This window comes from Gadus morhua, chromosome 8 (assembly GCF_902167405.1).
Source record: "Gadus morhua chromosome 8, gadMor3.0, whole genome shotgun sequence".
Classification (NCBI taxonomy): Eukaryota; Metazoa; Chordata; class Actinopteri; order Gadiformes; family Gadidae; genus Gadus; species Gadus morhua.
Window position 1 is genome coordinate 20,337,112 of NC_044055.1, and position 13,927 is coordinate 20,351,038.

The following is a 13,927-nucleotide window of genomic DNA, read 5'->3' on the forward strand; positions in this document are numbered from 1 at the left end:
GGACTCACTCTGAAGTAGCCTAACATTTTTCAATTTCATTATTTCTCCCAATGGGCTTTTCGGGCAATTTACAGGTCTGATGGTTCTAAGCTGTAGGGCTTGTCAAATCTTGTTTAAAAGTGGTCCAATGTGCCTCTAGAAGACACCATCTCCAATAATTTTTGTATTTGTTTCGAATGTTTTTTATAAAAAATGTAATAATGACCAAAGCATTCTGTCGTTTTGTGTTTGAATCCTTGTCTGTTTATGTTTCGATGTATTCATTACAATTCACCCTTAGTGGTATTTAACATTAATCAAATCTTTGCTAGTAATAGTAGTAGTTAGTATCTCTTCTTAAACAGAAGTGTGTTTGTTACATCTTTGCAAACAACTTGGAATTTGGTGCACTTCAACATATGAATGAGTGAAAGAAAACAGTTGAAAATGTTGGTGTTTATTCTTTCCGCTTAAAAACTTGAACAGAAACTACATCCTCACACGTTAACTCCTGTAGGGAAGAGAGAGAATCAAGTTAACTGGTGCTTACATCATAGGGTCCAGAAACAATGTACAACAGTAAAAAAAACAACAGCTATCTATAAAATCAATCAACCAATCAATCCATTTACATTCCCATGAACAACTTTAGGAGTATCTTAATGACGCACCAGGTAAAGCTTGTCTCCTTGGATCCAGTGCTTCCAGCCGCGGTTCGCCTTCTCTCCCTTCTGGGTGCAGACCAGCTTGTCCCCTTCCCAGTTCACCAGACTCTGGAAGACGAGCGAGAAACGTCACGATCAGGAGACATAAAGCTCACCGTGGGCATCCGAGTTCTAGCGGCCCAGTGATCCAGTGGTCCAATGAAATGATTAGAACAGTTTAGATCAATGCTCTATCCCCGTATTTAATCTGGCAGTGGTGAGCGTCGATGTGTGCTTTATAGTAAAGTAGTAAGACCAAGTTAAAAAATAAATAAAGTAGAGCCAGAAAGCACTGCAAATATTTACTCAACATCATAAAATCGGACTGATATGCCATTGGATTTTATCTGTTTGTCCATCAACCAACCTTTGCTTGCCGAAGCCAATCTTTAGAGCTTGTTATTACATATTTCAACAATGTTGTATTTTGCTTCTGCTGATGCAGCAGCAATTTAGATATGTATTCCGTCTATTAGCAGCTTTTATCCAAACCTAGAAGATAGTAGCGCTAGGCCTCTTGCTCAAGGATTCCATTTGTCTGTGAGTCACTGCCCTGTGGTACCTGCTTTAGATGTAGTGGGTTAATATAGAGCTGGCCTTAGTCAATTCATGTTTGCATAGCCCTTTATCACAGTCACAGTCTCAAAGGGCTACTGTACTCTATGACCCCCCCCACCCCTAACCCCTTCAGGGCAAGGAATAATTTCCTATTTTTATCAAGAGAAGAAGAAACCGTGAGATGGACATGTGATGCAAGGCTCAGCAACCTACCTTGACGTGCCTGTTGTCCAGTCCCTTGGTGAACTCGTCAAACTCAACCCCTATTGTGAAGGAGTGTTCGTAGTTGCGGAAGGTGCTCAGGGTTTGGAACTCAAAAGAGTCTCCACGCTGGGTGACCACTTTGGTCTGCGACAACGACATGGCGATTTTCCTTGTGGCAAAATCAATATCTAGAATTTAAAAAAAGACAGAGAGATATCGTTATGGAAACATGTGTAAACGTTTCTTTTCCATTTTCCATTTTGTATTGATTCAAATAAGGGTATTCTTATTTCTCAATGGCCAAACTGGTTGTGTTAAATATGCAATGTATTACTAGTATTTAAAATGAAGAATATCTTTATGATAATGAAAGTATGAATATCTTTATGTAACATTGGAATAATGTTACTCAAAAATGTACGTGAAATGTAGTGGGGTTGACAGATAAGTAGAGATAAGATTAGGAAGGTGATGTTTGAGACCGGTGGGCATTGCCCAATGAACTGCAGTACTCAACATGCAACATTTGTATGTAAATGCAAGGCTTTATGTCAAAGAACTAAGCAATGTTCTTATACTTTTGCAATTTTGGGGTTTATTTTGGTCCATATTCTAAATAATTGATTGGGAAAAAATATGATCCAAAGATGATTATGTAGTAGTAATCAACATGTATAATACAACAGGTATAATAGTTCAAGGACATGTGTATATGTATTCCTTTGTCAATGCACACCACTCAAAGTTGAATCACAATCCCTTACGTATATCCACTGAATTAATGTCAAAATGTCAAATGGAAGAGAGAGAGAAGCCAATCGATCAGAATGGATTTCATTGCATCAAGGCTGCTGCTCCAAATGTCACATGAAATCAAAAACATCTTACTTAAGGCTTTCAGGTATTCCTCAAACTTTTCATTGGTTTCCAGTATCCATTTTCCATTGAAGTCCGCAGGCATGGTGGAGGCTGAAGGCAAGCTGGGCCGATATAGACTTTAGACAGCGCTCAGAGAGAGAGAAGGCCAAAGGCAAGCAAGGCCAATGTAGACTTTAGACAGTCAGAGGGAGAGCGAGAGTTTGGCTTTGTGCTGTGCTCCTCTCCTTTTTATATGAGTCGAATGGTCAGAAGCAATTGATAAGATAGTTTATGGCTCTGGGGGGACAGAGGGGGGGGGGGGGTTGATTGACAGTTGTCATGGGCAGATTTTTTCAAAGTAATTGTGGGAGGTGACTGAGGGAATTGTAGAAGTGATCATCACGTACACGTGACTACGTGTGTGGTTGTGTGTGTGTGTGTGTGTGTGTGTGTGTGTGTGTGTGTGTGTGTGTGTGTGTGTGTGTGTGCATGTTTGTGTGTGAGTGTTTGTGTGCTCAGATAATCATGTACGCTCAAAAACTTGCATGCACACATACGCAAAGCAGTAACTCTAACTGAACATTATTGCATATGTATCTAGATATCTCTATCTTGAGCACTGAGGTAAATCTAGTTCATAGTTTTAGTTGTGAATAGAATTAATGTAAAAGCTATATATAGTGTATTGTAGTGTATTGTCTGCTTCGTAGTGCTGCTGTGGGAAAAGTGTCTAATCCCGGAGTGCTGACCTTCCAGGCCAAGGGATATGCAGTTCAGCTGCATATCCCAGTCTATATCACCATTATTAGCTCACAAAATAATTGTAGTCTTAATAAACATTGTCGTATCAGTAACATATTTGGAAGTTTAATTATTGATTGCTTTTGAAAGGCACCATCACAAATGGATTGGGAAAAAAAACCATATACATTGCATTTTATCAACACTTTGACTGCCTTGAGTAGATTAAGTGTCATTATAAATTTAAATAAGCGCTGTTCATTTTGGCAAATAAATATTTGGCTTCATATCTATCTAGAACAACAACCAGTCAGAGAACTCATTGTCATCAGCCTATCAGAGAAACTCATGATCATGCCTTTAGCTAGCTATCCCTAATATATAATATAATTTAAGGGATACATGTGTGGTAGGATGTTTAACTGAGGAGGGAAGTATAGGTGTGTTCGGTTGTATCTGGTGATGTGCCTCTGATCCAACTGGCGCCATTTTGGTTCCTGGTGCAGCCGTCTTAGGTCTTCTTGAACACCTGCTGGGAAACAGCTCCACCTGCTCTCAACTCCTACAGGGGAGACAATCAAATAATAATAAATAATAATAGTAACAATATATATTATATTATATAATTGTATATAAATAAATAGATGCATGTATATATCTATTTTTTTATTTTTTTACTCCACATAGATCAAAACCCTCCAATAAAAATGACTCATTGAAATTGGCTGAGAAATGTAAATGTTATAGTGCTTTTAAACCAGAAAAAAAAACAGCCCTGCCCCCCCCTCTCTAAAATGGTGTCGACGTTGAAACTCGATCCAAATGCCAATCTATGCCGCATCTATGTTTATGTCTTTGCAAAGACCCATGATCACCTGAATGAGCCACACCTTCATTGCATTGCAATTCAGTTGGGTAGGGTTTTGCATTTACTACTATGGTCTTCAGAGGTGCGTAACCTGCCTTTAATTTCGCTGCCAGTAGAGGCTGCTATTCCTCTATATACAAGAGTACTCGCCGATAAAGTATGATTCAGAATAATAATTAATGTTATGGGTGCTGCTGATTAAGAACATATGTTGGTTTCACTTTAGATACTCCGGTAGGTTTTGATAAGTTTGCTATGATAGCGGTAATCATACAGGAGGAGATTAGATTTTCCAAGGTAATGAAATGGTAATGCTCTAATTGTAGCTGCAACAGGCTTTTTAAATGCTAATGCTTTCATTACAGAGCACACTATGAACTTGAGAGAAAGAGAAAACAGTGCTACTTATCTGCTGATATTAAATATGCATAAAGTAAGATATGGAAAGACAATAGCTGATTAGAAAGAGAATCAGGACATTTGTTAACTGAAAAAAGTATCCATTACATATTCTCCAATTTGTGGGATATAACATTTTCTGAAAACCTCTTCTGCACATTTACTGCCCACACACACACACACACACACACACACACACACACACACACACACACACACACACACACACACACACACACACACACACACACAAGCCACTGCTGTAAATGTGTTGATGATATTGTAATCATCCCAAGGAAAACAAATCAATGTGATTCTTACCAGATGGAGCTCATCACCGGTCACCCAGTGGGTCCAGCCCCTGCCTTCGATCTCTCCCTTCTGCACACACACCAGCCGGTCCCCATCCCAGGAGACAGTGGTCTGAGAACACAGCACCACAAGCCTGATTAAATAACCCCTACTGGGCCACTGCTGGCTGGCGCAAGTAGCAATAGAACTGAGTGCCAGGGAAATCTGTACGGTATTTCTCTTGTAATCATGTGATGTGGCCGTAGAAGGTACAGATTAAAGGGGATTCTTGGATTTTCATGTTTCATTCCGCCAGTGGATTGGTTGAATCCAGTGTTTAGCAACACACAATAGAGGTTGCCCTACGAGTACACACAATCACGTATAAGCTGACAAGCCCCCCCCCCAACACACACACACACACACACACACACACACACACACACACACACACACACACACACACACACACACACACACACACACACACACACACACACACACACACACACACACTGTGTAAACACACAAATGCACTTGTGTGGTCATCCCTCAGATTTCTCTGTATTTCATCAGGAAGAGTAATTCCTGTCTCTGTCAAAGTTAAATCGTTTAATTTATTATAGGCTATGCACAGTTTAACACAGGAACATTCTGAACAGGAAATGCCATGTGACATGCATGGCAAGAAACAAATGGTGGCGTTGACAGCAAAGAAATAGGGTCATATGCCTAAATGTGTTCAAAAATAGCGCGAAATATACATTCTACAAATAATGCGATGTGAACTCTGATTGTAGCCGGCAGGCCGATTAGTAGGCCTAAATCTCATCAAATACAGCCAAACTAGAAAACAGCCGTTTCACACAAACACGAAGCGCCAATGTTTTCACCACGGTTTGTCAAGATTAACACGTTTTAACTGAGCTGGCAGAATAACATCATTTAGGTCTATATGTCTGTCACGGATTTTCATCACCACCATTTAAAAAGAAAACGTATGTAAAATGTTTAATCATTTTTTTAATACACTTTTTCACAGAGAAAGTTAATAATATAGGCTACGCTATTTCCGTGATGCCGATTATTTGTTTCACAAAACAGTCCCCAGTTATCATCACAACTTCCACACACAACCACACACGCACACACGCACACACGCACACACACTCACCATGCACTTCCTGTCGTCCACCCCTGAGAGGTCCTCCTCGAACTCCTGCCCCACGGTGAAGTCCATGTTGTAGTTCTTGAAGGTGCTGAGCGTCTTGATGGTGATGTGGTCCCCGTCCTGCGTGATGTCCTTGTCGGGCTTCAGCAGGGTGGCGATCTTCCTGATGGCCACATTGACCTCTGATAAGATGGTCCAAAGGAAAATGAAGATAAATTGGTGAGAAAGGTGTTTTTTGGTGTTTTTATTTACAAAGGTCTATGTATTCGATTTATAAAAAGTTAAATCAGCAAATAGGTTACGTTTAGTTCTTGAGGAGTATTCATGTCGTTCAACTCACCGAGCGCCTTCAGATACTCCTCGAAGTTATCGTTGGAAATCATTTTCCAGTATCCGTTCAAGTCAATCGGCATCTTGGCAGTGTTGTTCTTACTTCCAGTAGTTCGAGTAAAAGTGCAAGTGAAGCTCAAGGCCGTCGTAGCACTGATTTTAAACCAAATTCAATTTAATCCGATTACCTGTTGCGTACCTCCCATTTCTACCTGTTCAGCCCTTTAGAAAATTCTCAAATTCACCACACGACGGAGTCGCATGAATTCAAACAATGTGCATACATAAAGGCTGGTAAAGTGTAGGACTCTTTGGGATTAGCATGAAAGCCCCTGCTTAATTAGCTGTGTATTATAAGAAACTGTGTCAGGGAAATGTGGTAATAGCTATGTGTAATTCCCTTGCAGCGCTACATGGTGTGTATCACTGCATCAGTTTAGCATGTGCGACTCTATAATGATGATAATGTAAGGTAGGCCTATGCATCTCTTCAACATCGCCGAGGTATCTCCCCTTAAGCCGTCAGCCGTCACCAGTCTCACTGCAGAGTCCCCTTGAAGCTGCAGTGGCAGGTTAATTTACGGAGAAGGGTTGGGATTAAATAAGTGTAAACTTCTTCCCACACCTTTTCGAAAATGTTACAGTTATCAAGTATTTATCATTTATGTATCTAATTATGCTTTTTTTGTTTAACATCATTAATTTCTGTATGATACATTCTTTTTGGTTTTCTTTTACATCTTCGAAATAAATTTCAACCAAAACAAACTTGACATTGTCAGCGAGTGTGTGTTTTGCAAAGTAATACAGTCAAAAAGGAATGTTCACATAACATTTTATTAATTGTCTCCTCTGGCTTCATGTACAATCGTATGTGCTCTTTAAAAATAATTTACTTTCTGTTGAATAATTGAAATTGCTGGTGTGCTTTTGTCCCCCCCCCCCCCTTCTCATTTACGATCCAAGGCAGCAAGAGTTTTATAATCACCACCGTAATCTTCACCCTCAGTGGAACTCACACACTGCAGAACAAACAAACAGCTAATATTAGGACCCCTCCTTCCCCTTCCCCTCCACCAACCAATATTCAGGAGTTATCGAACAACAACCCTCAAAAGACACGGCACTCTAACATTGAGAAAAAAAGACAAACAAAACAATTGAAACCTCCCCAGGGAGCCACATTATGTTTCCCTGTGTCCTCTTCTATTTCTAAAGTTATGTTTTGGCTTGGTGCCCCTGCTGTATGACATCCCACTGGCTGTAAACACACACATTCCACTCACAGTTCAACCCCACACAGCTGGTATCCAGCAGAGTTCAGGTTGTGCCGTGCACTATGCAGGGACGGGTATAAGCTCAGTCTGCGCCGCTCTCATCCAGTCCCCCCCCCTGGTGGGCGGACGGACGGGGGGCTCATGCCAGGCTCCCCCCCGTCCCCCCCGGCTGGTATTGCTTGGCCAGGGGTCTGAGCGGCGTGCCCTGGTTCTTGCTCTCGCTGGCGTCGGTGTAGAGGGCGTGGCGGCCGATGTAGTCGATGACGTCGTCGGGCAGCAGGTACTTGGCGCTGAGGCCCCGGCGCAGGGCGCGCCGCACCTCCGTGGCGCTGGCCTCGTTGTGCACCCACTCGCGCACCAGGAACACGTTGCGGCGGTGGCGCCACAGCGCGTCCGACTCGTGAGCGGCGCGCTCCGGTTGCAGCCCGCCGCGGCTCACGCACACGAGGCCGTACGCGCCGGCCAGCTCCTCCAGGTCCTCAGGCCGCCACATGCCCGGCACGCGGAAGCCTTCCAGGAAGTCCGCCCCGCACAGCAGCTTCAGCTGGGGCGATGGACCTTGGCGTCATGACCGAGAAGAATAAGTTAAGTTTGATAAATTAAAAGAATTATGATTCTCTCAGGTTGGCTGGACTCCCCCATCATGGTTGATTATTTTTTTCTTCATTTTATTTTCATTATTCCTTTACTTTCGCCTACTGCTTGTAGCGTTCCTATTAGTATTTCAGAGAAGGCGTATTCCCTCCGAAAACAAAGCACAAACACAAGGCTGAGAGCTTGTTCAAAGTGCTACATTGTGCATTTGTAATGAGTTGGCAGGTTACATTGTGGCCTGTCGGTCCACACCCGGGCGAACGTGTTGGATGTTCGGTGGTCCCATTAAGATGAACCGGACCACTGATGTGTGAACTTCCACAATGATAGAATTGATGAGCCAATTCTGAGGCTGACTCAGATGAGAGTGGAACTGAAATGGAATCGTTAATGAGACCCGGAGCCATGCATACAAGGGAGCCAGAGGTGAAAATAGCCAACAACCACACCACCAATGAGGGACTGACAAGGATAGGAAAATAAAAGCTTTCATCAGAAGTTCCCCGGACACAATGGAAAGAAGATATGGAGACCTTTGATCTTAAAGCGATAGCACATTTTGAATATGCAAATATAACTGTGCCATATCTTACAATGCCAAGCTGTGCTTGATTCATAGGCTGGATACAGGATATATTGCTTCAAACAGCACACAGAACAGACAATAAACCAACATATAGACATATCGTATATTCCTCAGTTTCAAGTTATATCAAAGTTTAACCCTATGGCTAATGGTCTTCTGTCGACTTAAGCATGCACTCTAAACAGAACAGTTAAGAACAGTTTTGAGCCATTAATGAGCCACAAGTTGAGCACAGGAATACCATATGGTACTGAAACAACTCTCTGACCCTTCGCGCTCCACTAAAGGATAGCTTTAGGGTGGTTTTCTTGTAAGCTCCACGGCCGTGATGTGGGGTCTTTATACCATATGAATGGAATTACGTATTATATATAACATATTACATGTAGGTATTATCAAGTAATGTAGGGTAAGACTTGAAGAGATAGGTCTCTTAATTGAGTTACCTGTGCTTTGCTGGTACTGTTTCAGTATGCACCCATGGTGATGCCTTCAGACCCACCAAAGGTGAGGGGGGGAGGGAGAGAGAGAGAAAGAGAGACAGAGAAAGAACGACAGACAGACGGACAGAGAAAGAACGACAGACAGACGGACAGAGAATCAGAAGGTCAGCAAGTCAGAACAAAGCGAGAGACAGCAAAAAAAACGTATTTACAATGAGAAAGGTCTAATAATAGTAACATTTCACCATATTACAAAAATAGATTAAATCGAAGCGCTGGGATTTATAGTCAAGCCTCTTATCGGTATTGGAGCTGATGGGTATGTTTGAGTGCCCCTGGGCTCGTATGGCTGCATGCGAGGGAGGTGTGGGGGGGCGGCCTCGCACAACACTGCCCCTCACAGGCCCCGGTTGCCAGAGACAACGGGCCACTTGATGCCCTAAGCAGCTTCCTGGTTGCGTCAAACAGCAGCTTGCGTCAAACAGCAGCTTAGTAGCCGGCCGAACGGCACCCTCAACAAGGGGATTTATGGTTAATGGGGAGCGAGGGGGGGGGCGGAGGACGCGAGCGGTTGAATAAGGGAACAACGCATGTGGGGTTATGAGAGAGGAACGAGGTGGCCCCCTTGGAGACTGGCTGTAATGTTGCTTTATGTTGCTCCTGAACGCCAGTGGCGGGCCGGCCCACTCGTGAGGGGCACTGAATTATTCACCCTGGGTAAAGCCTGCTGTTGGGCCGCCGATTACCGGCCAGCTTGTTTAGCCCCGTCCGAATATGACATAAAGGCATCAAACGTGAATAAACTAAAGTAATATAACTCATTTAGTACATGTGAATATAACCTCTGATGTAATATGGTTACGCACTGCACCGGGTGCTATATAACCGACATGAAAGTGCCAGATTCGGCCGTTGTGGCCCCTGCCTCGCCTGGCCGGGAGATTACCTCACCGGCCCCGGGCCCCGGCTCCGTCTGGGCTGCAAACACAGAGCCAGCCAAATGATTTAGGCCCCTAGGACCCAAGCATTGTTCCTCGCCTCACGCTAATGGCTGCCGTTGGCACAGAGCGGTGCTAGCAGGGGGAGGAGGGGGGAGAGGGGAGCGGGGCTCCGGAGAACGCATCTAATGGAATGAACGGGAATTCGGGATTATCGGACTGCCCTGTAATGCAGTTAAAAGCCGTGGAGTGATGCAGGTCCAATAAGGGTACGTTAACAGCACCCGGGGAACGAGAGAATGAATAGAGGGAGACCACAAGTGGACGGATAGGCGGATGTGAGGTAAACACATTAAGAATGAAAGCTGTTGGTTCTCGCCTCAGGTCTAAACTCCTCTTTCTCGGCAGTAGGTATCAACCTCCACATTGAGATGCAGCCAGTTAATGATGAAGACTAACCTCCAAGGGGCTTGGATTCTACATAAAGAGGCCCTATTATACCTCATATATATCAGCTACTCAGTTTATACAGAATATAATAATAATCATAGGTCAGCTTAATCAGCGTCAAAATAAAAGGGAATTCAAATGGCTGACAGCAATGTCTGCACCTCTAGACTAGATTTAAACACATACAAATATAAAAAAACACATATTCACTCTAGGGGGATTAACTACATTGTCCGATACACATGATTTAGCCGGATGCGCTGTCCGACATGCCAAGCAGCCTTAAATAAATTGCCTGTGAAGTAACTCTCCAAAGTGATTTGCAACCGGTGCTCTCTGAATAAAACATAGCGTGCAAAGCAGTGCAGTGTGTTGGGATAGAGAGGGAGTAACTGACTATATCTACAACAAACAAGGGAACGAGACACGGGTGAAAATTTGCACTGTATCCAAAGAAAAAACACAGTTTTAATCCAAGTGGTTGGCTGCAGAATACATGAACCTGCTCTTATGAAATATGTATGAACATCCAGGATTCAGAAATGCTAATCATTAGGTATAACCGGACCTTCTCTCGTTCAAATGCGTGACACAATTATTCGAGCGTCTAATAAAGATGAAAGCTGAGGGCTTCTCTTGTTCATTAATTTGAAAGCATAGTTCCACACCTCATAGTGACGACTGTCTCTGTCCAGTCTGGCTGGTCGCTCTCCCATTCGTCAATCGTTATCCAATCAGAGGTCTGCAGGGCCAGCTTCGCCATGGCATTCCTGTGCTCGGCCGACACAAGGCCCTGTTTGCCATAGCCATCACTCACTGGGGATACAATGCCTTTAACAACCTGGTAGTTACCTGAAAGCAGAGGACCGGGTTTCCATCCAAGTCATGATTCATGAAATTGTTCACACAGCTCAACACAAATACAATGAGATGCTGAGGCACGAACAGTTCAGACTAGAGTGATGTCTTTCATTTGAGCTCCGTGTGTGGTTTCTATTGCACAAAAATGGAAACAGATAACAGATATGTATATAAAGTGACACACTAGCATGGTATGCTTGCAGACTAGTGTGTCATTAAAGATTCAAGCTATAGCAGCAGCACTGTAGTAATGCATAAATGCATATTCAAGTAGCCCACTTCTCCAAGTCATCTGCCAACCACCTCCCATTGATGTAAATCCTATGACTCAGCCTTTAAAGAAAATAGGACACGTTTCACAAAGTTGAAAAACGCTGAAAAACACCTGCTAACTGAAAATTACAAGCGAGTTAATGAATGTGGCAACATTTTGCTAGCTACCATTTATGTAAAAAAATTAAAAGAATGCTTACTAATAATAATTTCTCATTTCCGTGCCAACATTCCGTGTGCCGGATGTGTGACCAGCTTTAAGTCCAACGCTTACGTTTACCATAAAACAGCCCAGTCAGCTGCCGTATAATAAGGAACAGGATCAAAGCTGAGCTGTAAGAGCATTATTTAGGGCCCTTGCAAATGAAATACACCACTGTTGTCCCTGATTCCATGTACAATGGGCATCTGGGAACACGTGAGCTGTTTCATAACATTCACAGGAAAAAGCAAGTGCCACGGCAGCTCGGGAGCGTGTTCAAAGCCAACACACGACAAAAAGTGATGGACGATTTCCAGGGGGAAGGATAATGTAGGGGGTTTCACTCCGCCCAGAGGTTGTGGGTTCAAACACCACTGCCTGCCCTGCAGTCTATCTGTCAGCGTTCTTCTGCAAGTTGCCTTACCTCTATTTGATACCTCATGATATAGCTACAATCAGTGTAAGATGTTTAATTGGTGATTACCAGTTTGTTTTTTTTACCTGTACTACTCTGCACTGTTATATGACATCTGGTATTTTGATAAATCTGGTTGGTATCTGATCACATTCTCAACGACTATTGCTTGGCTATTTTTGTCACAAGGAGGAGACATGTCAGCGGCAGAAACAGTTTGGATTTATCCCCATTGAGTGAGAAAAAGCCCAGTATAATGTTTCAAGGACATGCGTCTCTGTATTGATTAACAGTAGGGCAGGGAGAAAGTAAACCAAGATCGATTTTACGCAAAATTTACGAGAGTACCTCAGGTTATATATGCGTGTGAACAAGTCAATTCAACAAAACAGATGGGAAGAAAATCCAAATGCAAAGAACGCCTGTTTTTCTTGGTAAAGGTTGAAAACTGAAAGATGAATTCCCTTTTCGTGATATGATTGAACACACAGCGTTTGCCACCAGTGTAATCATCAAAATGGGATCAAGCATTTGGCACCCCCTCCCTCTAACCCATTTTCAGTCTCTTTTCCTCTGCTTCTCTGGTGTTTCTCTGACCTGTGCTGTGCATGTGGTCTCTGGCCAGCTCAAACAGCCTCATATGCTGGTTGGTGATGGGGTTGAAGGAGCCGCAGGCTAGCAACACCAGTGGAATTCGGCCGGCAGCCATCTTGGCTTATGGTACAACTTCACAACATCATGTCCTTGCCTCTGTGCCTTAAAGGAGAGAGAAGTGGATGAGGTCACTGATGTCATGAGAGGCATACAGAGGCTGGTAAAGCAGAAGCAAATAGCGCCTGCAGGGACCGAAGAATGAAGCTATTCAATAGAAGACATGAATGCCTGAAATTATATCATTATCATGTCAGTTCCCCAAGGCCATTATAAAACCACAAAGAAAAATCGAAAATGTCGAACTGCTGGATCGTACAAAAACGAATTGGATAAAAATAGTTCTCCGAATAACCCAACTCTTTATGCTAATGTCAATATCCAAGGAGATAAATTACTCTCTTGACAACCGCCTTTGGTTGATGTTAGTTATTGAATGTCCCTATCTTAATTCAGTTGAAAATAAAATACTGTAACGGGACTTGTTCGTAGAGCATCATAATACATAATATGCGAGTGCAACAAAGTGTAAATTTAAGTTTCAATCAAACTCAGGCTTGAAAAGTGACTTGGTTTAAAATCGATTTCTACCTTAAGGAAATCGTGCTAGGTGCAATGTCGCACGGCCACAGGAAAACGAAGTGAATCGATTGGTTACGTATCGATGCCAGTTAGGAAACAGTAGCCGGCCCCTCACGTTACTACCAATAATAACAACAAAACCATACTTCAAACACGAACCAATGACTTTCACAGGGCATACAGCTAGCCTCAACTAGCTACGCTAGTAAAATGCACTGACTATTGTGATGGATTACGATCTTGAAGTAACGTACGGAAAATGTATTGTAATCTAAACGACAAAGTCGCCGCAGTGGTTTGTTTATTAAAGTTCCCACCTGCTTCTATTATGCAAGCATGCATGCTTCATCTTTAATCCGGTCCCCCTCGCTGAAGGAACAAATATTGTCACTCAAAGGTTCCGGGCAGAGCGAGAAGGCCACGGCTGACCCCTTGTGGACATAAATATAACGCTACTGGAGCTCTCCGTGGTCCTGAACCTCACCAACACTTGATACTGCAGTTAGCTTAGGGTAAAGTTAAAATAAAACCAACGATTCTCAATTCAGCCCA

At 43.0% G+C, this 13,927-nt stretch overlaps 2 protein-coding genes across 3 annotated transcripts; both read right to left on the bottom strand.

The window, feature by feature from the left end:
- Positions 1-415: 415 nt before the first annotated feature.
- On the bottom strand, positions 416-13,686 carry LOC115548672 (uncharacterized). Its single transcript, XM_030363435.1, has 13 exons — positions 13,385-13,686; positions 12,740-12,898; positions 11,060-11,243; positions 9,007-9,050; positions 7,521-7,938; positions 6,114-6,256; positions 5,777-5,955; positions 4,633-4,734; positions 4,276-4,283; positions 2,334-2,440; positions 1,455-1,633; positions 651-752; positions 416-490 (listed from the first exon to the last, which is right to left on the bottom strand). Exons 2-13 carry the CDS (start codon positions 12,849-12,851, stop codon positions 437-439), a joined length of 1,632 nt encoding a protein of 543 aa, XP_030219295.1. The 5' UTR covers positions 12,852-12,898; positions 13,385-13,686; the 3' UTR covers positions 416-436.
- rbp1.1 (retinol binding protein 1, cellular, tandem duplicate 1) lies at positions 3,143-6,420 on the bottom strand. 2 transcript variants are annotated; one of them, XM_030364155.1, is made up of 4 exons: positions 6,114-6,420; positions 5,777-5,955; positions 4,633-4,756; positions 3,143-3,606 (listed from the first exon to the last, which is right to left on the bottom strand). In XM_030364155.1, exons 1-3 carry the CDS (start codon positions 6,184-6,186, stop codon positions 4,646-4,648), a joined length of 363 nt encoding a protein of 120 aa, XP_030220015.1. In that variant the 5' UTR covers positions 6,187-6,420; the 3' UTR covers positions 3,143-3,606; positions 4,633-4,645. The 2 variants fall into 2 exon arrangements, with proteins under 2 accessions (XP_030220015.1, XP_030220014.1); XM_030364154.1 differs by having other exon boundaries at positions 4,633-4,734; positions 6,114-6,419.
- Positions 13,687-13,927: the final 241 nt, after the last annotated feature.

Excerpts from the sequence above, each read along its gene's own strand:
- rbp1.1 (XM_030364154.1), bottom strand. The coding sequence starts at position 6,186 with ATGCCGATTGACTTGAACGGATACTGGAAAATGATTTCCAACGATAAC. Across the intron at positions 4,735-5,776 it reads TGGACGACAGGAAGTGCATG|ACCACTGTCTCCTGGGATGG; the intron begins GTGAGTGTGTGT and ends CTGTGTTCTCAG. Across the intron at positions 3,607-4,632 it reads CCGGTGATGAGCTCCATCTG|GAGTTGAGAGCAGGTGGAGC; the intron begins GTAAGAATCACA and ends TCTCCCCTGTAG.
- LOC115548672 (XM_030363435.1), bottom strand. The coding sequence starts at position 12,851 with ATGGCTGCCGGCCGAATTCCACTGGTGTTGCTAGCCTGCGGCTCCTTC. Across the intron at positions 6,257-7,520 it reads ACGGGGGGGAGCCTGGCATG|TGCTACGACGGCCTTGAGCT; the intron begins AGCCCCCCGTCC and ends GTTTAAAATCAG. Across the intron at positions 4,735-5,776 it reads TGGACGACAGGAAGTGCATG|ACCACTGTCTCCTGGGATGG; the intron begins GTGAGTGTGTGT and ends CTGTGTTCTCAG.